The following is a 24138-nucleotide window of genomic DNA, read 5'->3' as shown; positions in this document are numbered from 1 at the left end:
TTCTGTCTGAATTAATTAGTAAATTAATGTGGAAAACAGTTTAATCTAGTTTTTCATTTAGATCACTGAGAATCAGCTGGTAAGATAAAATTTTTTGCATTCTTCATGTTGTTAAATGCAAACTTCCCTATTAGAGGGAGTTCAATGGCATTATCATGAATGAGCAATATCTAGGATGATGTTTAGATCATGTTGGAGATTCATAATAAAGCCTTCCCAGTGCCCCTTGTCTTCTCTGAGCTTTCAGAAGGGTCTGGGGTGCATGTATTCTGATGCCATTTGTACACCCCTTAGTGCAAGACAGCAAATTAATGCAGCCAGATTTTTCAGTTGTTTTTAAATAAGATATGTTCTATGTTTTGTCAATGTATTATTATTTAATTGTTTTTCTAGATCCATCAGAAAACATAAAACATTGGAGGAACAATGTGGTCTCCCATTAATAATCTTCCAGTAAATAGTGTGGGATTTTTTTTTAAAAGGGATATTTCAGATCTCCAGTTTAATTTTTTTTGGCATTATTATTTGTAGATTCTGTTCTCATTTTAATCAGCTGAACTTCACACCGTTGACACTCTTAACTCGAATAACCGAACCACACCAACACCAACTTGTAGTTTTAATTCTTCCCACTAACTAATGAACTGCGTGACCTGGCCCCATCTTTGGAACTTATTGCCCATGTGTCTTTGTATAGTCAGGGAAGAATGAGTAAGAAAGGTGTTCCTTCAAAGAATAAATCCAGGTAAAATTATACATCATGCCTGAGTTGACCCAGTAGCTATAACATTACCTTACCCCTTTGCTCCTGATTCTCCTCCTCCCTCCTCCTGTTCCACCAGCTGACACACTTCTAATGCTGCAGTAGGACACTACTGCAAATCACTAAAGAGATTTGCAGATTTAAAGAAAAAAAAAAACCTACAAAGGTCTATTGCTGTCTGTTAAGTTAGCAGTTTGAATGATCTTTGGAAAGAGTCCAGCAAAGAAAAAAAACAAGTAAAAATATTTATATGTTAGTATTACTTACCTATGATAAAGAGCGCATTTTGTGTCCAAAATTGTGTAGAACGCCAGCTTCTGTGCCATCCTTTATCTGCATCCAAACATTATTCCTTTGTGCATATAATGGGCATCCATAACTTAAAGGCACTGAAAATGCAGTTCTCTGTTGGGTGCTAAAGCGGGATGAATCCCCTAAATCTTTTCAGTGAAGCTCTTGATGCATGATTCCTTTTATCTAGTTTGTTGGTTTGTTTTTTTTTTCTTTCCAACAGTCGGCCTTTGACTAAAAGAAATATTTACCATGATCTCTGTGATCCTGGCAATTCCATGCTTGATGCAGTTGTTAGCATTTTGTAACATCAGAAGTGCAATTCTAGACTTCATCCACTGGCTTTCAAACTTCAGATGAAAACTTGGAAGGGCAGTCTGTCAGCACTCAGATGTTTGGCAAGAAGTTTTAGTAATAATTTCCTGAGGTTACATTTAAGAGGTTATAAATTTGCTGTGCTTTGATGTATAGCATTGTACTATTTCTTCAGAAATTTAAGATGCAGATGTGTTATAATAAAGAAAACTAATAATGTGCACAATTAAATCTATTTTAGCTTTTCCAATTCAAACAGTGTAGAAACTGAGTTCTAAAATCTTGAAAATTAACTAGCTGGGGTTTATATTTTTAATGTGAAGTTCATAATCCACTGGGGTTTGGTGGGGGGGAAAAAAGCAGAGCAAGTAGAATGAATGGAGTTCTTTTTAGGTTTCAAATAGAAATACTGTAGGAGATCTTAAAACAAAAAAAGAGACAGTGGTATAAGATACACCAATAGAAGACTTTAATAGGTGTTCCTTCAAGTCCTAAGATCAGTTTTTGTTTGTATGAATATAAAGGACTTCATTTACACTATTTTTTAACTGCTTGAAATCACCAGTATATGACTCAGTCTGGCAATGCAGTAATTTTTAACCTAAAAAAGTAAAACTAATACTATGAAATCATTGTCAAAAGAAATAGAAGGGTAACATTTATTACATAAATGCTGCAAATTCAGGCTATTCACAATAACCATTTATTTCCTGCAATGCAATTGTTTATGCGGACATGATTCATTATCAGCCCATGAATATTATACACCAGGTAAGAACATATGACAACCTGCAGATATTTTGTCTGCTTTACACATCTGTGCACTCACCCTACATTAGCAGCTGTGCATACAAGTGATAGAATGTAAACTTGCTGAACTAGTCACCTGCCTTATTGACACATTCATGTGTTACTGTGTCAGAGCTCTTCAAGTGAAGTTAGCAACCAAAAACCAGGTTCTGGCTGGCTGCTAGGGGACAAAGTAGGAAACATGTAGTAGTTTAAATAAACCTGGTTGATATCAATCAGTTAAATGGCTACAGACACATGGAGTTTGATTGCTATTTGTTTACTTAAATCCATTTAGCTTATGTCAGGAAATTGTTGTGTCACTCAAATTGAGTGTTAAATCTGTCTAAATATGTGTACCTGAATTGGTAGGAATCTTCAGCTAGACTGGGTTAAAATTTGTATTGGTTAACCATTGCAAGTTCTTATTCTATTTAAAACATATTAAAAAATAAAAAAAATCTTAGTGAGCTGTTCTTGCTGAAAATAGTCTACCAGGTTAATATTAAAATGCTAATTGCCTGAGCGCCTGTTATGTTGAACTTACTTTCCAATTGGCAGGTGAGGAGCATTCCATGTGTGATGTGTAACTCGACATTTATGAGTAAACCTAATGCTTTTCCTTTAAAACCATGTTACTCTTTCTCCTTCCCAGGCTTTCACAGTTTCTTATCAATATGTCAGAATAATCCCATTTATTAACTGAATATTTCTGTGGCCTTCACCACTGTAGCTGAAAACCTGTCTCACAAATATTATACCCTCAAGTTAAGCAGAAAACTATTACTATCCCTGTTTTGCAGAAGCAATAACTGAAATAAAAGAAATGGTGTTTTGTCCAAAACTCCCCCATTTGTGGAAGAGGTTAAGAGTTCATGTGTCCTAATGTAGTATCTTACTCACAGCCAGCTTTTGTTTCTTACATGTCTCAGTTCAAAAGCCTGAAAAGAAAATCTCCTTAGCGTTTATTTTTCCTAACTAGACACAAATTAACTCTTTTCACTAAGTCATCTTCTTATATAGGAACTGATTGCATTTTGGAAGCAGTTTCACAAACAATTACATTTTCTCTTCATATCATTCTGAGAATTTACATTCATTTTTTAATCAATGTCTCCTGAAAAAGGCCACTTTCCAATGTCCTGCCAGTCTCTTAAAGATTAAATCTTGAAAACTAAAAATGTGAATTTAAAAAAGTTTTTATTTAATCTGTAGGATGGATATTTTGTATTTTTTATATAATATTTTCTGGGAGGAAAAAAAAAGATAAATTTCACAACAGGCCAGAGATCTTATGTGAGTGAGATTAAAGGTCTAGCTTATTTTGTTCTAGGAAACAGAGGATGTGGTGGGATGCAAGAAAAGGAGATAAGCATAAGGCAATATTGTGTAGCATAAGTTAAGAACAGAAAATAGTTATTTCATTATCTTTAAAATGTTAAAATCTGATTTTTTTTTTTAGTTTTTGATAAATGGTTGCCAAATGCATTTTCCAAGTTTGTTTAAGGTTGGAGAGAGTCCATGTGACCAAGAGGAGAAACAGTTACTAATTAGTTCTATTAGGATATGCATAGTTTGTGAAGGGCTCCAAGTGTTTTTTAAGAGCATCTATAAATGATCAGGCTATGGTTTCCAAGGATTTACATAAATGCTTACGAATGTTAGATTTGAAACATGGCCAGATGAATTCAGAATTCCATTACATTGTTCCAAAATGTTAATGTTGACAGTGTTTGAGAATCCAGTAGCCCCTGTTCTTGCATTCATCTTATCTCAGTATCCTGCACAAAATCCTGGTACTTCTCAATAGTTATCCTGGGTTTTTGCCCACAAGAGTAAAAGAAAAGTCAGATTTTTTTTTTTTTCCTCTTTTGTGGAAATGTGAGGGGTCCTGAAGTATCTCTGCTTTACCTCACTTTGACCATTCCACTCTATATTACCAGTTTGTCCTTCTTACTTTTGTGTTGCCTTTGCAGACTACCCCTCACTGCTAAATTCTCTGTGCCCAGATTTTAATTCCATCTCAGCAGTGACCTTGAGAATTCCAGATGAGTTTTCAGCATTTCATTATTAGTCATACTTTAAAGTCTGGCTAATACTATCCTTAGCTGTAATTAAGTTATGCTGAAGAAGATTGACTAGGAATAACCTAGGACAGAAAGCCAATATGTTGGATTTAGGAACCTGGAGAGTAGCAACAGCTGCCATCTGCAAAAAAACAGAGGTAGAGAGAAGTTCAGACGCTCATAAAAAGCTTTGGAGTCATAAGGGGGAGGGCAGTACGTGTTTAATCAGGGATGGAAGCTTAGTGGATAAAAGGAGAAAACTGCTTTGTTGGGGAGAGGGGAAGGAAGGGGTATCTGCAGGGGTTGGGAAGACACGAATGAAAAGATGTGATTGGTAACAGGTGCCTTCAAACAATCTCAATCTCTGCCTCTTCCCCCTCCTTTCTGTGTAAAAAGATTGTACACGATAATGTCAAAATTATTTGTGTTTCTAAAGTGAGCGACTTCCTGCTCATCTATGTGCTGCAACTTGTTTTATATTAAAAAAAATGCTGATGTACAATGCTTAGCTCTCTTTTTAAATGTTAAGCCACAGAGTAATTATCATTTTTCTTATGCTACGTTTATGTTCCAAGATTCTAGTTTCTATTAATGTTCTGCATGTTTTCTAAGTAGATTACAGGAACATTTCTGCATCACAAGTAAGCCCCGGAGCTATTCTCAGCTTTAAGCTTGGAGAAACAAAGTGACATTTACATAGCTAAACGAGTGTAGAGAAGCTTCTGGCTCATTTTTTACAAAGAAAAATATGCTCCTAAGCAGTAGTTCTCATCTTTTTGTTATCTATTTTGTTGCTGTCAAGCTTTATTAAACAGTGAATTCCAAATAGCAGTGAATTTAGGAAGAGGAAGGACTTAACAGCACCGATTCTTTTCTTTGAGCTGTATTATTCAGAATGTGTTGCTATCTTTAATATATATTCTTGCAAGAATTGTCTTTCTATTCACAGTGGTATACAGTTAGCAGTTGTGTACTAAATAGGAGGTTTCATAGGAAAAATGCAACATATATAAGGATTATGGGACGGAATCGGCATGTGTATTTTTAATTATATGGTTTTGAGAGAGCTAGAATCAATTAAAGGGATAAACTTTTAAACAAGAAATTGTTTGATTGTTGATTAATCTGAAATTGGTCAGATTTTCTCAACATGTATTATATTTTTTTTTTCCCTGGATTGACAATGTATATTTCTGTCTCATTCTACTGCATGTCCAGTTGTGTAAAAATTTTACTTTTGTACATTTCATGGTAGCATTTGACTATTACCAAGTGGAAAGTGAATTTAAATACTGTAAGAAATAGCAAAGACAGGGAGAATTAAACTAGAATATTACCATTTCAGAAAATACAGTAGCTTCTACATAATAATGTATGAAAATAAGGCTGTTTTAGCACATTAGCATGTTCACATCCCTTTCCTGTTAGGTGAACTTAAGAAAGCATACTTTTTATTAAATATTGAGTAAATGAATGTCACAATGGATCAGCTAAAAAAAAAAGTACTTGGAGAACTAGTTCTAGTTACAATTACAAATATATTTCTGATCCACAATGCAAAAGTGAAAAAAACTTTACAATTTGACGTTAGTTCTGAATTATGAGACAAATTATTTCCTATTTTTGTTAATAAGTTAGAAATATTAAACTGTTTAGAACAAATTTAAGATACAGCTGAAATAGGCAAAGATTTTTATGTACCTAAAAAGACAGAAGCTGTTCTCTGCAGTGACTGGGACATTTTACTGTTGCCACAGCTCTAATGCGTTCACCTTATAAAACTGGAAGTAGTTTGTAGAACCATATAGTCACAGATCTGTCAGTTCATTTTAAGGTTTTTATATGCACTGGGATATAGAGAACTAGTGAATTAAGTGTAGTGCAGAGAAGTTATCAACATCCTGCATATGGTCTGGCATCTTTCCACCACCCAGTTATCAGCTTCATTTGTTTGATCAGGACATTTCATACTGTCTTCCAGTTTCCAGCTTTACAGTGTGTATCCATATGCCTTAGATGACCATATGTGCAATTCTCACACTGAAATTCTTGCTGACTTCTTGTATTTCCAGTACAGCTGCAATTAGGATGCAACTATGTCAAATACACTCTGCCTTACTTGAAGGATTGAACAATGACTTGTGATGTTTTCTTGATTTCATAGGTGGTTTGTTAAAATTTTCTTTGAGCTGTTTTATGGATGTAGGTTCTACTCCTGATAGGCACAAGCTTCACTGTTGAAGCTGAGTTTGCACCAGTTGTGCCACTGCTTCCTATCCATCTGCAGTCTTAAGTAAGGGAATGGACTGGCTGACCATTTGCTTCATTTTACTGTCATGTCAAAATGGCACTTCTGCAATGTCTTTCTCCTGTTATACAACTTGTCATTATTAATGTTACTGTCCAGTGTTGTGAATTTGTGCTAATGGTGTTGGTCTTTTTCCCACTTCCAGCCAAAAAAGGAAACTGATAATTCATTCCAGGCTATAGCCTGTCTTCTGTAGTATGTCTCTAGCAGAAATAAAACCCCTGAAGGATAGTTAAAAAATAGTTCTTTGTGTGAATTGTCAGCACTTCTGAAGAGGAGATGTTGTAGGTACTACTTGTGTTTGAGAGTCTCATTCCTTGATAATGACACCCACGTCTCCTTTCTCTAGTGCACTCCAAAGTTTGAGTACCGTACTCAAACTTCAAAGTGCGATATGCAAGTCGTTGCATATGTTGAAAGGTTTAAGCAGGTTTTGTTTCAGGTTTTGTTGTTGTGCAGAAATATGTTTATGCCAAGAATCCATACAATGAGCTTTGTTTGTTTACCTCCATTTTAACTGGTGAATTCCAGTGCTGTCAAAGGTACTGCCACTGTAAAGATGACTTGAGAAGTTATTTGTCAAGTGACAGTGACAGAAATGGATCTTGCCTAATATAAAAAATATATCATGTAGGTATCTACACCTGAAAATCTAGGGATTTGCAGTTAGGAAAAAGAAACAGATACTCTTGTGGCGTTATTTACCATAATCTCACTTAAAATATGCAAAATTAATATTATTTTTGAATTTCTCACCAACAGCAATATAAAGGGATCAGACAAGCTAGTTTGCCTAGGTTTAAACATTATTACTGAAGATATCTAAAGATGCATGTGAGGAAATCCAACCATGTATCCAATCACATGTTCCAAAGCCAAACTTTAGTCAGAGTTGTCACATGTTCCAAAGCCACATTGCAATCAGAGTTCTCACAAGATCCCTGTCCACCTTAGTATTAGCAATTAAATGATACAACTTTATTTCAATGTACCTTTACTTTCACAAAAGTTTCAGTAGAAGTCTAAGAGGGATCCAAGTGAGGAACTGCACAGGACTTCATAGAGGGAAATATCCTTAGTATTTTCTCTACCATCACCTGATGTGCCCATTAATCTTGATCCTAGTGAACACCTTGAGACAGTCAACTGTGAAGATGGTTCCTTCTGAACCACCCTGCCCTGACTTTTTCCAGATTAGGATAATTTTCCCTCAAGAAGAAGATAGAGGAAGTATAAAACTTTCATTTTTTCTCTGAATCCTCTCTTGAACATTTGTATACTGAACATGAACTTTTCATTCTTCAGAGATTGAGTAATCATTCCAGAATATGCTCTTTACAGAACACTACCAAATGACTATAACATTCTTAAATGCTGGTTTAAGTTTCTCAAATCAAGGTTCTTTAACAAACCTGTAGCTTCAATTTCTGAACTCTGTTTTTCCCTGTGCAGACTTGTTTGAAGACTACAATAGCTGAGTAACTAAGAGGAAACATGCAGGTGAAGACAGATTGTGCTGACTTGCCATGAACATGTTTTTCATGCCAGTATGGCTATCTTCCCTCACTTGTATGTTCTAATATATTTATTGTTTTTATTGTTAATATTATTTTAGAAGTTAATGAAGCCATAATAGTCACCAGGCTGCTACATTCCAAGCTACTGTTTGGCTTCCAGATTGAGAAGAGTCCAGTCTCTGGTCTCAAGTTGTAGTGCACTAAAAGTCTTTTTGTGAAGCAGTTTTTTGTTCAATTCCTTCCATGCATGGGGGGTGTACAGTCAAACTCCAGACGATACATATTTTATTTTGAGTTATAGTTTAACCACATGGGGACCATATGGCAGTTAAACTGAAAAATATCAGCTTTCCAAAGGAGGTCCTGACCATACATACATTGCTCTCACAGTACAGGAGACTTAAGGATTGGGAGTGAGAATACACATCTAAAATTGTCACGTTAGTGCTTGGCTCACAAATTTTGAAAGACCTTTACTTTTGATCAGCATCCCTGAGGAAGGAGACCTCAAGTTTTATCCCTCTTTCATCTGATTTTTCTGATTTTGACAGTGAAATTGGTTTTCTGTGCTATTCTTTTATGCTGTGTTCTTCTCTGGGAACACTTGTCAGTCATCAAAATTCAGTGGTTCTGCCAGAACCTGATACATTTTGTAGGGCAGAAATCTCTTGTTCAGCTTCCACAGTACAAGTTCTCTGCTTCAAAATGAAGTTATAATCTAAGGTGAAGTTTGCAATTGTAAATTCTTAAATATATGCAATTGTAAATTGCATATAGAATTCCTAAATTCTATATGCAGAGCTTGAAGTAGAATGCCACTTGCCATGATAAATGTTCAGTTAACTGGACATTCTATTATCAGGGCCACTTTTGCTTTAGAGGACGTTTACCTGAGTGCAGTAACCATGAGCTTTACTGCATGAGGAAAGAGTCAGATGGATCTTACACCCACTGGTTGCTGCTATGATTTTAGGCATATGAAAAAGCCATTCAATTTACCATTAGAATGAGCTACCTTGAGACCACACAGTATATATCTCTTCCTACTGAGGAGTTCCAACTGTTTGGTTTGATCTACGTAACACTTCTTTTCAGGATCATTGTATGGAGATTATTTGAGGTGCAAGACTTCCCTGCCATAAGAACCTAAGAATTGACATGTATGACATTGATTCCTGTTAGCCAGTTATTTTTTCTTGAGACTGTTATTTTGTATCTGCTTCCAGAGTATCATAGATAGATAAATAGATAGATAGATAGACAGATAGATATGTCTCATTAACTGCTTATATAAATTTACATAGTTATTATAACTATATATACACATATATAATGTTAAGTGCTATTGCAACCTTTTGAGTGCACACAGAGGATTCTTTCTTCCTTTGATTATAGTTACATGACAGATACAGGAAGAAAAAAAATTATGCTGTTGACAATTCACTGAAAAAAATTAAATTACTATCTTGATACTATACTTGATTACAATGTTTAATGTAGGTATTTCTTTCACATAATTCATCAGTTACATGATAAATGAGCACCTTTTTATGCCTCAGTCATTTCCCACAAGACAGTTCTTTTTCATTTTGCTTTGATGATGTAAGTCGTGATTTTGTTACAATACCTAATATTCTGTTAATTTTGAATTAGGAAGACATAAGCTGCTCTTTTGGTACATGTATGTTTGAGCCTGTATCAAGGACATCAAAACCAATGTTAATAGAATTCCCTTTATAGTATCTGTAACTCAAAATACACTTATATTTTATATGGCTCCATGCCTTATTTTTGCACTTCCTTATCTTATAGTTGCATTGCTAGTTGAAGGAATCAAATTTTATCCTTTGTATTCCAAAACTGATCCATTTTTCTCGGTCCTATTTTAATTATCCACAATAGACAGGTAAAATCTATTTTAAATAAACTACAGCTTATTTTTACTTTTAATTTAAGCTCAAACATCATTAGAAAGTCCCTGAATTTTCTGAAGTATGAGTAGGTAATACCCTTTTTTACTTTACCTTTTAAAAATTACTTACACTTCTTCAGTTTGGTTCTTTTAACACTGTTTTAAAGGCTGATGATTTCCAGTTAGTTCCTCAACACCACTATTTAGCCTAATAAATTAGCAAGGTAGAATTTGGGAAATATTCCAAACTAGAAGACATTTTAATTAATGGACACTGTGGAAAAGACTGCTGTCTATCCCTTTTCTGTACCTTAATAAAGAGTCATAGAAACACTTAAGTTGGACAAGACCTCTAAGATCGAGTCCAACCTTTATATCTCCTTCTCCGCTTGTATATTGGCACACAAAATTGCTTTTACTATTTTTAACTAAGGTTGTTGGACATAACTTACCAAAAATAAATGGAAATGAGCAAGTAGTTTCTTCTGATACTATTTACAATGCAATACATGTTACCTTACTTCACCTCCTGCTACATCACTCCCAGTATTCTCAGTCCATTCATTCTAATCAGTTACTTTGAATTCCAACTCCTTTTCTGGTTATGTATGCAGAATTTTCAAGTATTCTTTTATAGTTCAAGTAATCTTTACTAAATATGAATTAATATCAGTAAGTAGAATACAGGATGTTAGATTGTCCTAAAGTATAAATCTATGTATGTTTTAGAAAACCTACCAAGTAGATAATCTGTGGTGTGAAAACTTGTTCTAAAAACACAGGTTGGTTCCTTTTAAGAAAATAATTTGATACTTCAAATCTGTGTTCAAGTGGAAATATGATTGCACACTGGCTATTCAGGATGAAAGTTGTTTTAGGCAAAGTAGAAGCCTGAGAAAAGTAAATTATAAGGAGAGTGAGGTGAGAAATGGATCCAGCTTATCACAACTAAATTTAGGTATCAAAATGAAGGTGTCTGTGGTGAGGTATCTTTCTGTGCTTTATAGTTAAGAGCAGCCTAATCAGCAAGACTAATGTTACAACACCAATAATGTCCCACTTCTGAATGGAGTCACTTTCCAATCTGCATTGTCTGTAATAGAAAATTAGATTCTTATCTCATGGTTAGATACTTATGTTTAGATACAGCAGTTTAGGTGTTCCAAGTTCAAGTGAAATCCCAATTAATGTGTCACATGGCTCATTACTTTGATTTTTTGGACTTGTGCTGGTACACAGAACAACATCCTTAACAAAAATTCATCAGGTAGCTGTGGGCAGACTTTCAAAATATTTAATAATATAGTCCTGATACTTGTTTATATGGGTGACACTAATTGTATGTAAGCACTGTTTTTGTGCCAGCTGCCCAGGTTACTTTTTTCCTTGTGTCATCTTAACCCACTGGTTTTTGCCAACTGCATTGTTTTCCATGTGTCTGCACTGCCACGTCCCCACAGAATGTTGCGTAAGCGCTGAGTGGGTGCTTGTGTTCCCGTGGTTTGTGACAGTGAGGCCAGAGGTGTAAAGCTAACCCAGGGAGGAGCTGGGTGAATCCACTCAGAGGTGTTGGTACTCATAATCCTCCCAAGAAGGATTTCTGTCTGGCTGTCCAAAGCCAAAGCCCTCAACCCTGGAAGCCTCAAAACAGTGACACGTATCTTGCATAGCATGGCTTATATGTCCAGGAGCCAGCGTGGCAAAGACCAGATACTTCCCCAGAGAAATTGGGAAATGCAGAGCTTTAGCAACACTGTTTTCTACAGTGCACTGAGTAACTGAAGGGGATATTGTAAGTAAATTTGCACAGCTCTGCCTGGGCATAGAAACATGGACTTCACACATTAAAAGAATTTTAATCATCCGTTTCTCTTCACATCTTCTTTTACTTAGCTTATCCTGAAGCTAGTACATGTCCTTCTCCACAAAAGATTCTTACCTTCTCCTTTGAACCCTCTACCTGTTTTTCCCTTCTTTCAGAAGGTCTTGTTCCCACTGGAACAAGTTCACATATTTCTGCTAAGTACAATCTCCAGAGCTGCTTTTTCCTTGCTAGCTTTCTAGATCAACTTGCTGGATTTTAGGATTGGAAAATAATACTTATAGAATCAAGATAGCATGCCAGCAGTAGCAGGTACTCATGACTGTTTGAAACTTAAAAGTGAAGGTAAGAATTAAGATTGTGTTCAGGAGCACAGAAATCTGAAGAGATGGTTAAAATTACTGCAGTTCAAGACAGAGTTTTGTTTTCAGTTTTTCCTTTGTTGACTACAGCAAATCTCTTGCAAATATGTTGTGGCAATTTTCTTTTCTTCTTTAGCAGTACACATACCAGTAATTCTGTTGGATTCAGTGTTTCTTGTGCTATTTATTTTGCCAAGTGTCTTAAGGTCTTTCTTACTAAATGAGGAGGGGGTTTAGAACAAATATTAAGACAACCTTAGCTAAATGCTTATGATAAATTTGGCTGTGATGCCAAAATAGCTTCTTCGTTGTGGACTAATTTTTCATCCCCACTCCCTGTCATTCTTTCCTATAGCTTCACATTAGAGAATCCTCCTGTCACAAGGGAAGCTTGTGTGAGAGCTGACTCTCCAGAGCCTATTCCAAGTCTGAAAACAGACAGTGCTGTCAAGTGCAGGACAGATTCTATTAAGTAGAGAAGACTTTAAACTGCCAAGTGGATCTTGACACAAGAGAATTTGACCCTACACATTCAAGTTGCAACTCTGTTTCTGAAATAAATCTGTGTGACAGTTTTTGTGTTTTGCCTTGTTCAAACGTGCAACTATTTGGTCCACAGAATAACACAGTTTAAGTATAGGAACACCATTTGCTAATGTCAAAACATTGTTTATGAACAATTTAATCTCCTGTGATGGTGTATTTATTTGCTGTGTACTTGCTTGAGTTATTTTCATCGAGAAATTCTGTCTATGTGTTGCTTTGGCAACATCTTTGCAGAGTTTACAACTTTGAAAAACATGTTGGCATCAGCTATGCAGTCCTTTTAAACAGCTGCTCTGCAGTCATGCTGTTTCAACATGCCACCACACATGGCTGAATTATGCAAATAGTTAATATTAAATGACTGAGATACAAGAACAATTTGTACACTCAATAAAGCTGGTCTGTGGAGTGTAACTTTCATTCATGTAACTCAGTTAGTATTCGACAGTTTAAAGGCTTCAGCATGTTTCTTTTGACTTTGTTTCTTGTATTAAATGCAGCAGTGGACAGAGAGAAGGTATATGGCAGGAGTATTTTAAAAGGCTGATTTTTTTTTTTAACTCATTACAAATAATTCAATGAAAATAGAATGTACATCAATGTCATTTTCTAGCAGGTATTAAATAGGTAAGATTTAACAAATATTTGTCATTCAGCTATAAACACAAATTACCCTTTTCTGATTGAGAGATGAGACAGAATGTTAATTATATATAAGGCTAATACAGTAACAGTGTTGCTTATTGAAAACAACACCATTTGTAAAAAGCAACCAGACAAAAACATTAATGTTTTAAAACATGTACAATTGTCTTAAAATTTACATTGAAAGGCTTTTCTACTGATCTTGCTGTTCTAATTATACACTAATGAATGCTCTAAATAATACTACTAATAGTAATAATAATAATAATTAATTTACATTAATTATTTCTCCTTCTCTTTACATTCTGTAGCTTATTTTATAGTAATCATAACCATTAGATGGGGGGGAGAGGGAACATTAGGATGTAGATGTGGTGAAACATGACAAAAGAAGATGTGCAGTTAAAGTCAGAAAATGCTATGTTTTTTCCTTTATCACTCTAGTGTACATTTTGAATAACCTAGTTTGTTCAGATTAAATATTAAGGAAAGATTACATTTTTAATTCAAATTGTTTTTATAGGATATCCAAAAAAAAGGCTGCATTTCTATATATCCTCATTCCTTTTTCCACACTGCAACTTTAATTTTTTCACAAAACTTATTTTCCATTCCGATCCTATTTTTACTGTACATCCTCTAAAGGTTCTTCATTGATTTTTCTTTTCTAATCTCGATATAAAGAAATATATCCAGATTATAAAGAAATAGTGATGTATTTATAATTTTCTGTGCAAGACCTAGTGCTCAAAAGTACAAGTTGCCACAGTCATTCAAATTAGATTTGTACAGTCCCTCAGCCTGAAAAAATAAATGCAAAAGAATTATTTTAAGTGGAATGGAAGTCGAAGTTAAAAGAGATAATGTGCTTCTTACTACACAGTAAATGTTCTCTTTTACAGCCTTTAAGCAAGACAAAATTTGAGTTGTATAAATCCTCTGTGCCTATTTTATTTTCTTACTTCGCTAGGGTTTAAGTAGTAATCTTATTAATTATAGCAAGTATATATTCTTTTTTACATTTACGAATCTATGTTTGGTGAATATAAATTTATTCTTAACAAATAAATATTTTGAGGTTCAAATGGAATTTAACTTAATAACTTAACATTGTTCTTTTGTGGTTTTATAGGAATTAGCCACAATGAAGCAGATTATTTTTACTCTACATGGTAAAGGCTGTGAACAAAATCTACCTCAGTCTCATATTGGTGTAAAAAGTGCAACTGGAAAACAATCAATCCCTTTGGTAAAACTGCTGCCAGAACATGAAGAAGAAAATATATTTACACCTAAGCCAACATTATTTGTAAGTACTGTGATAAGAGTAAGTGCCAAAACTTCTGATGGTTCTCCTCACTTTAAAAAAAAAAAAAAGTGGATTCATCCTTCAGGGAGATGTGTAATTAATTCAGCTCTTTATGGAAACAGTCAGTGTCAAGGAGAAAATTAGAGTTTTTGATGGTTTTTAATGATTTGGTTACTTTTTATATCTTAAGTTCACAGCAAACCAGGTCTTTTTTAAAAAAAGTACCATTGTTATATTACAACACTGAGGGGCTAGCAAGATTTTAATAGTTGTAGGGATTCACAGACCATGTATACTAATTTAAATGTACTATGATTGTGTGTAAGTGGAGTTTGTACATATCTATATTAAGAAGCAGGTGTGAGGAAATAGGTGTATTTCTGCATGCTTAAATTGATATATATTAATATGTATGTGCTTATGTATCTAAATATATATAAAAAGCAGAACACCAGTATTGATATCACTTCTGTTGCTATGGAAGCCTGATGTTATAAAATCAGTATAAAACCCTGTTTTATTCCTTCACAAACTAAAAACTTGGCTTTTAATATTTGAATTGGCCCACTTCAGATTTAGTGCCTCTGGTATTGGAAAGTTTCCTGAAAATAGTTTAGAAGTTTCTGCCTATGACTGTGTCTGAACTAATAGATTCAAGACAGCCAAGTTGAAATGCTGAATCACAAAGCAAGTCATTACTCTTATTTACAAACTTCATAATGCTACCTTTCTCTGGGGTGAACTGGGTGTATCCACACTGCATAACATATGTGCTGATTTGGTCCAAAGAGAACTCTTTTTCTTTTTGTTTTTCTTTTTTTTTTTTTTTCTTATTTTGTTAGTTTTTTGTTGTTGTTTCTTTTTTTCCTGGTAGAGACTTTAACATACAGTGTCTTAAATAATATGAGATTTGTAGTGTAGCACACCCATGTATTGGGTGTATAATACAAAAAGTAGGAAACAGTAGCATCTCTGAGACATGACATGAGGACATTTAGGAGTTCAAATTTTGCTTGAATAGCATTATTAGACTAAACACAGGCTTATCCAGTGCTGTTTCATCCATAGTCCTTTTGGTAGTGCTAAATCATACTGCCCAAACTTTGTTTTTGATGGAGTTATTCAGTGATCTGAAACATAAGCAAACAGTTTGTGAAAATGATCTGGGGCTTCCTTGCATAATCTGTCCTGTCTTACCTAGGGATATAGAAATTGTGTAGGAATACAGGAAAACATTACATTAAGAAATTGTAACCAATTTCTCTGTGAAAAACTCTAGCCTTTGCAGACTTAGGAGTAGAGAACTGAAAATGGGCAGATGTCACAGGTTTTCTTCTTAGAGAGGAAAAGAAATCAATAGTCCTGTGAAAATCCTGCCAGTTTAGGTCAATTTCCGGAATTCTAAAAGCTTGCACAAATAGACCAGATTTGTTTTTGTAACTGGAGTCTTCAAAAATAATAAAGCAGACTTTTAAATTAAATTATGTTTATGTTTTGGAAGGAAGAAAGAATGAATAGAGAGCAGTCAGAAAAGGGAACTAGAAAGGAATAAGTTTAGGGACAACAGACTGAGACAGTGCTCACTAACTAAAGAAATTATACCCAACCCTGGAAGCAGAATAGTCCTTACCTTGTTCCACCTCCGATTGATTTGTTCTATTTCTATTAAAACTTAAACTATTTTATTTTATACAAACCACCACTGAATTTGCCACAAGCAATCCTGACTGTGTAACAGTAACCCATAGGATTATGAAGGCAAGGAAAAGTTGCTCACAGATAATTCTCTGCAACTAAAATACCTTGTACAGAGTTGGAAAACTTCTGTATTCTTTTATTTTCAATTAAATATTTTTAAGAACTATATTTCTGCATAAAATGTTGGTCAGTTTTGGCACACCTAAGATCTCTTTTCTAAGATCTATTCCTTTCTTAGCTGGAAAACACAGATGATGTTATTTCAAATGAAACCTATTTATGGCACAGTTGATGCTGTCACAATTTGTGACAGGTATTTTTTTAAAAATTAGTTTGTTTTCACCATAAAATCTGCTTTTTATAACCTGGAAATGGGGAGGTTTTAATACTGGTATGTTGTAATAGTAACTTTAAATGTGTAGTTTTGGTTTTGATATTTGCATTTAAGCAAAGAACTCAACTTTGAACTACATAGGAAGGACAGAGACTTGTGTAGATTGTTTAAATTGTGTAGATTGCATGTTTTTCTTCTTTGTTCACTGTCTCACAAATAAATGTTCTTTCTTTACAGACGAATAAAGAGGTACCTGTGTGGTACAAGAAACTGAAGAAGAAAACATCAGCATAGCATTTTTCAAAAATTATTCAAAATAATCCTTTGGGGAGCTTTTCTTTAAAGAAAGTTATTTTCACCATAGTGAATGCTCATTTTACTGTAAAAGCAAACAACTGGTTTGGTTTTAACTGTTTCTTTTTTGACTGTCAAATACTCTTATGCTTCATAAAATAATTTCTAGATCTCTCATGTGAATAAAATGTGTGAAAATGATACATGCAATAATTTTGCTAACATTTATTTGAATTTTAAAAGATAAATAAACACTAGTGCGTTCTACAAGTTATAATCTGGGCAGTTAAAGGATGTGTTATTCAGGGTGTTCAAATTAATGCATGTTTCAGCCTTTTTATATTGTTTTTCCTGGACCCTGTGTTTCATGCCACATTCTGACTATTCTGACTAATGGAAATTTTCAAAATATACATTCATTAGTATTGTATTTTCTATAAAGGAAATTCATGTCAGCTGGAAACAAAATTTCTTACTGGCCTTAATTTGTAGTTCATCACTTGACATCATTTGTATAACTAAACAGGCATTAAAAATACTTTAAAGAAGCAATAAAATACATCCTAATTATCAGCACTGATACTTAATGGGCTAGACAGTACTGCAGTTACATCAATGTAATAATAAAAATAGAACCATGATGTGTGAGGACTGTAGTGTGCAGTAGGGAAATAGATAACTTACCATATTTAATTGTATGAAAATAAGCTCTAAGGTCCAAGAACACATTCTACTTGTTTATTCCACTCCACCATCTATTCTAATTATACAAAAGTTCTCTAATTTTTCAAAGCATTCTTGACTGCATAGGGTACGTTTCTATGCATAACATAAATACAGCTCTTTTAAGTACTGCATACTGAAAATATTGCTCAGATTTAATTTAAGAGAAAGCTCCTTCTTCTTAGTGCCTTTTTCCTTGACAATATCTCTTAAATTGGTAATGTTTTCTAACCTGGACATGAACAATAATTATTTACTATATAATACTGAGCTATATCAAGTTATGATTCCCAGATACACTTTCCTTCATTTTCCAAACAGTTGAAGCACAGTAATACTTCCTCTGCTCCAGGAAAGCTTCAGTTTCCTTTTTTTTTCATTTTCTTGTTCTGAGAGACCAAGGTAAAAATGCTGGCAATTGCACATCACAGGTTTAAAATTATCATTCTGTGAGTGAGGGTAGGCCAAGTGTGTAGAGAGAGGAGATAATCTTTTATTAGACTAACTGCTGCTCCCTGGGGAAAAATCACAAAAACTTTTGGGCTCACAAACATTCAGTACAGTCATTTCTGAATAAAGTTTCCGGAAGTCTAGGTTTTATCTAACATATATTTTTATGTGACTAGAATCCTTAACTTTTATTTCCTATAAAACAGTTCCCATATGCAGATACTACTTTGTAGATTGTAATAGATACTTTATATGATTCAGTCCCTAAATGAACTTCCCATACTATTCTGTTTGTCTGTCATCAATGAATAATTAATAAATTGTATTATCTAGAAGGACTGTGAGCTATTTTAGGCAAGATACTAGTTGGAATCTTAAGTATTTCCAATTTGTTTTCCTATGGTGTGTTTATAGACAAATTGGTGAGATACAGATTGTAAGATGGGTGACACACCTACCTAAAGAAAACATGATCAACAATGCCATGTCCTGCTGGAATAGTGTCATCCCTTGGCAAGTTCACAGGCAATACCAGATTTGAGGGAGTAGTAGAAGGAAAGCTCTCAGAGCATCTCAAGAGGCTGGAATTTGGGTCAACAAGAAATGTATGAAGTTCAACAAAAGCAGTTGCAGCCCCACATCCAGGATGTAATAACCCCATATGCCAACACTGCTGCAAAGCAGCTTGACAGAAACAGACCTGCAGGTCCCAGTGGACAACAAATGGAATGTGAGTCAGTAATGTGCCAGCCAGCCACATCCCAGGTGGTTATTACCAACAGGATAGTCAGCAGAGGCAGGGAAGTGATCCTTCCCTTCAGTTTGGCACATGGGAGGTCACATCTGGAGTCTTGCATCCAGTTTTGGGCTTGTTCAAGAAAGGCATTGACATATTGCAGTGAGTCCAGCAGAGGTGCACCAGGATGGCCAGGGGCTGAAGCACCTGATGTAGAAGGAGAGGTGGAAAGAACTGGACTTGTACAGGCGTTAATATTAGAGGGCTTACAGGAGGAACATGTAGTCTCCAGCTACCAAATGGGATGGCACAGAGACAAGAGAGCCTGACTCTGAGCTCAGAGATGCACAGCAAGAGCGAGAGACAATGGACACCAGATGGAGCACTAGAAAACTCAATTAGCTATTATGAAAAATGCTTTTACTGTGAGAATGGTCAAATACTGAAACAGTTGCCTAGAGAGGTGGTGGAATCTTCATCCTTGGAGATGTTCAGAACCCAGTAAACTCCTGAGCAAACTGGTATAATTGGACTTGACTTTGAGATGGACTAGATGACTGATTATCAGAATTCCAATTAAATTACTCTGTGCTATTATTCCTCAATTATCTGATATCAGATAGTGACATTAATTTACTTAATACCATCCAAAAGGCAAAGTTCTGTTTCATTCTTCCATGGAAGTGCAATACCCAGGAACATTTTTACTCTTAGAGAGTAACTGCGCATTGTAAATTTCTGTGTCCTCCAGGCAGCCTGATTTTCTAAGAAGGCTGACAGAAAATTAGGCTGATTTTGTGGTTAAATTTTATTGATATTTAACCAGTTCTTCAGATGACAAAGTGACTTACTCTGTCAAAGGGTTGCGATTTTTAGGGTTTTTATGTAATTATTAACAAGGTCCATCTTTAAATGTGCAGAAATAAAAGTAGTTCATTAGAATATACTGATAACACACAATGCTGTTGATAGGTTCTTGTAATACATGTGGTCCTTGTGTAAATCTCCTCAATACGTTGGGGTTTTTTAGTTGAAGACTGTATTTTTCCTGTGATTCTTCACTAGACTGCAAGGCTGTAATTAATTATCTAGGAGGAGACCTTCTAAGCTTCTCATGAGAAAGCTAGAATGTCGCTTAAATATAACTATTCAAACGTGAGATGCCCCACAGCAAAAATTAATAAAGCTTTTTGCTCTCCATGTAATGAAAAGGCTCAGTTGCAGTACCTGTACAGCACTTTTACTGATGTTCTTTCCCACAAACATAGTTGTCAAATGAATTATTCCATAATTCTTCTTCATGGTCTTTGCAGTCTCCTATTGTCACAGGCCTTGTATCAATGATGTGTGAGTCAAAAATAATGAAGTAAAGAGAAATTTTGAAGGGTAGTCATGCATGTAAGCAACTTGTGACTGAAGTGCCCAACCCACATAATCATCTTCAGTTCTTCTTTTTCAAACCAAAGTGAGCAAAGCCAAAAAAATCTCTATCTGCTATTACATTTCTTGGTACATTAAGTAGGTGTTACTTAAGTGATAAGTTTCGTAAATACCTGGGTTGAACAGGAAAGAAAGACAATGCCTTAGAACAGGTTAGGATTTTCAGGGTTCTTTAACACTGTAATTGCTTTTTCACCTTTCTGTCCTTGTCTGAAGCCAAGAAGCTGAAGTGCATGAAGGCAATCAAGGTAATCAAGGTAATCAATCAAAATAAATTTTTTTGAGGAAAAAATTTAAAACATAATTGCTTTTTAAAATAAGGCCTAAACTTTTAAGGCTTACTGCTGAGTCCTGTGGTATTAATTCACTGGCATTGTAATTTCTAAATATTTCCTGTACAAAGAGATAATATACCTTCTGCATTAATAGTCTTCATTCCCTTCAAGATTTTCTGCACAAAACAGCAATGAAACCTTTTAAAAGAGGAACCTCTATGAATTCAGAAATCAATTGAGAATTTGCCAGTATCACTGCTACACAATTTCCTATCTCTTACACATTACCTGTTATTTTCTTTTTCTTCAGTTACACTTTTTTATGATATCTAGTTCCAGCAAAAAAAAGAGGAACACTTAAATCTATTAAACCTCTGACATCTGCAAGATGGTCAAGCAGAATTCTTTTACTCCTGGTAGGCATTCATTAACTTCCATGTCTTTGAAAGACGTGACTCAGAGAGCATGACATTGTAGAAACAAATTACTACCTTTTGAAGAAGTATTTATGTTATTATGTATATGTGTCTCAATCAATTGTCAGTCTGTAGCACATTTACATGAAAACAGATTTATACACAACAGTTTGCGTCTGTAACATCCTGTCATCTTTCAGGGTTATGCTTATTAGGGAGGTCTACTGAGGAAAGCATTTCTCTCCCTGTTAACATTACATTTAATAGATCATATGGCAGACTTCTTACTGAGTCAAAGAAATGTATCCCTGGTATTTTCTTATACCAAAGAATATCGAGAATCTGTATTCATTCTCGACCTTTGAAAATGAAACAAGTATCTCTAGAAGATCAAGTTTTGCTTAGTGTCTTTGGGCAATATTATCCCCTTCTTAAATTCCTAGGATTGATTGGGAACTCTTGACCTTTAAAGCACATACTTCCGCAGCTTCATTAAGGCAGTTATGCTTTGGGTATTTCAGACTGGGGCTGGGCAGCAAGCAGCAGCAGCAGAGGGTGCCAGCTCCCGGGGGATGGCATCATGAGCGGAAATGGACAGCACTTGGGAATTGTGGAACAGTGAGTGAGAAGCTTTTAGCAGCAGAAGAAGTAGGTACGGCTCTTCATAGGTGTTAGACCCTCTGCAGCTCTTTTAAGCCCTCTGCTGACAACACAAGAACCACAAACTTTCTTCCACAGAGGTCATTTTGTGGAGTTCCCTGGGTTTCTTTCCTCACTGATAAGTTTTCCATAACAGAAAATACCTGTGGTTTTTGTTTCTTGGTTTTTCTTTTAAAAGAGAGAAAGACTTTTTTTTCTCAGGATGTTTGACCTAGGTTTAAAAAAATTAATATTTCAATCAGCTTACCCTTTAAAGGACGAAGAGGACAAAAACTCCCAGCAAATTTCATCCTCATGAAAGGAGCAAAAGGCAGAAGTATTAAATGCAAGAAGTTAGGATTGATCATGAAAATAGCTTTTACTCAAAAACTTACATGTTTTCACAGACTATGTGCCCTTTTTGAAGATACTACAGAAATAACCACAGTAAAAGAGAATGCCGCTTTGACTGTAGCAATAGAATCAACTTTGTTTGACCATGAATAATTGAAGTCTTTGTGTTAATGCTCCTTTTAAGGGAGTAGTGGATCAGTAAATGTAACTTAATTGCAGGAAAAGTCTTATGGATGGAATTTATGACTGTATTTCAATGAAAGTCTTTTCATTTTTCCTTTTGGTTCAATAGAAAAAGGATTACTTAGATTATTCAGTGTTGCAGCTGGAACTGTTAGCAATTCCCAGTGGTCCTGTTTTTTGTGATTTTAGAGATTCATATTGTGGCATGCAAGTCTTGCTTTCTTATTCAGTTCTCTGGAAGAATTTGTTTCTTTGTGCATTATTGTTAGGTAATGCTTGACTTCTACAAGGGAATTTACATATGCACTGTATATGTGGGTTTTAAACGAGGTTGTTACCTAAGTGCAGTGGTCCTTTTTAGAAAAAAGAGTTGAAAATATTGCCACTGAGTTCTCTCTGAGACCTTGAGAGAGGGTTGATTCTGTGCTCAAGCTTTCTCGCGCTCCCCACTGCCGGTACAGGGCTGCAGATAGAGGAGACCTGTCACTCTGTTTCACAGGACTCTGGTTTCCAAGCAGTGTAAACACAGATTCACACGTTGTCATCTGCAGCTACATGTAAGATGTTCACAAAGAAATCAATATCACTCATCTCCTTCATGGTACTGTGGGAAGTCTCAGCAGAGGAAAAATACAATATTTTGGTGCAGCCTATTCACTTGCCACCTCTTCCTTCCTGGTTTGCATATAAATAACATTTAGCAAGTCTCCATTTTCGAACACTGGAAATGATGCCAGGATGGCTAACTGCAAGGATGGCTAACTTCATCAGACATGTTCTGTGCTCAGGTACTGACCAGAGAGCTTCTAAAAGACTATTGGGCACCACTTTTTTCACATTAATCTTTGTTTTACTAATTTATTATTTAAATACTAAGTCCCCAGAATCCACTCAGTATTTATGAGTAAAAGAGTACGTGCCAGAAAGTAACAACAAGCAATAAAAGGACTAATATGTCAATGACTTGAGTCTTACTGAATTAGCACATTCCTTGTCATTTTGTGTCATTTCTTTCATTATTGCAGTAATTAAGGTTGCAGAATTGCATTTGTGCCATTCAGCAAGGAATGGAGAACAATAACAGTGTTTACCAGCAGCAGGAGGGAGCTTACCTTTCTTTCTCAACCCCATGAAATCTCTGCAGGCTAATCTCAGTGCACAGCCAGGGTGCCCTCCTACACAATGGAGACTGAAACCTCCCTTAGGGAAACCTGAGTGAGCTGATTAGATCTCTTGTCCAAGAAAGCCAAATACCCAATCCTATGAAATATAGTGGTTTTCATTCTGACGCACCATTCCACATCTGGGCAGGCTGAAACCTTTGTCAAATAGATTTACACCATGATAGTAACTCTGAGAGAGCTGAGTGATTTAAAAACAAGTAAAGAGTATTTTCAATCCATTAAACTATGTGAAATTACAAAGAAACAAACTATATAAAGTTATGTTTCCGGCTGCAGCAATATCAAGAAATTTACATAATACACTATTATTATTTTGTAACTGTAAACTGAAATATTGTATATAAATACATATACATTTTTAACATTAAATGTTTTGGGTTTGATTATTTTTAATACAAAGCAAAATATTTTTCTGTGAACATCCATGTTTTAAGGTGCTTCTGGTAATGAGTTACATTCCAATAAAGTATATTGAAATTAATTTTATTTTAAAATATATTTCTTTATAATTTATATAATATAATGTAATGTAATCTAATATAATTATAATAATATAATATGTTTTACTTAAATTTTATTATATTTCTTTATATTTTAAATATATATACTTTATTACATCATCTTCATGGACTTGTCTAATCTACTGTACTGGCTCCAAGAATTGTCAGATTCATGACAGGCACGACATTTACTTATTTAAATGACAGTCCTGATTTTCATAAAAATATACAGTATCTCTGATAAGCACTGGATGTTTCTGGAAACAG

At 34.9% G+C, this 24138-nt stretch overlaps 1 protein-coding gene across 4 annotated transcripts in view; it reads left to right on the top strand.

Annotated features, from left to right (window-relative positions):
* The window catches only part of PIBF1 (progesterone immunomodulatory binding factor 1), a 112593-nt gene extending 88741 nt beyond the window's left edge, over positions 1 to 23852 (top strand). For all 4 annotated transcript variants that reach the window (XM_036392688.1, XM_036392772.1, XM_036392520.1 and 1 more), the window contains 2 exons: positions 14469 to 14645; positions 16915 to 23852. In XM_036392688.1, coding sequence (XP_036248581.1) covers positions 14469 to 14645; positions 16915 to 16971 — 234 coding nt within the window. In that variant the 3' untranslated portion in view covers positions 16972 to 23852. The remainder of the gene's footprint in view (positions 1 to 14468; positions 14646 to 16914) is intronic.
* The last annotated feature ends 286 nt before the right edge of the window (positions 23853 to 24138 follow it).

The sequence above is a fragment of the Molothrus ater genome, chromosome 2, assembly GCF_012460135.2.
Source record: "Molothrus ater isolate BHLD 08-10-18 breed brown headed cowbird chromosome 2, BPBGC_Mater_1.1, whole genome shotgun sequence".
NCBI lineage: Eukaryota > Metazoa > Chordata > Aves > Passeriformes > Icteridae > Molothrus > Molothrus ater.
Note: the sequence above shows the minus strand (reverse complement) of the source record. Positions and strands in the feature narration are given on the sequence as shown.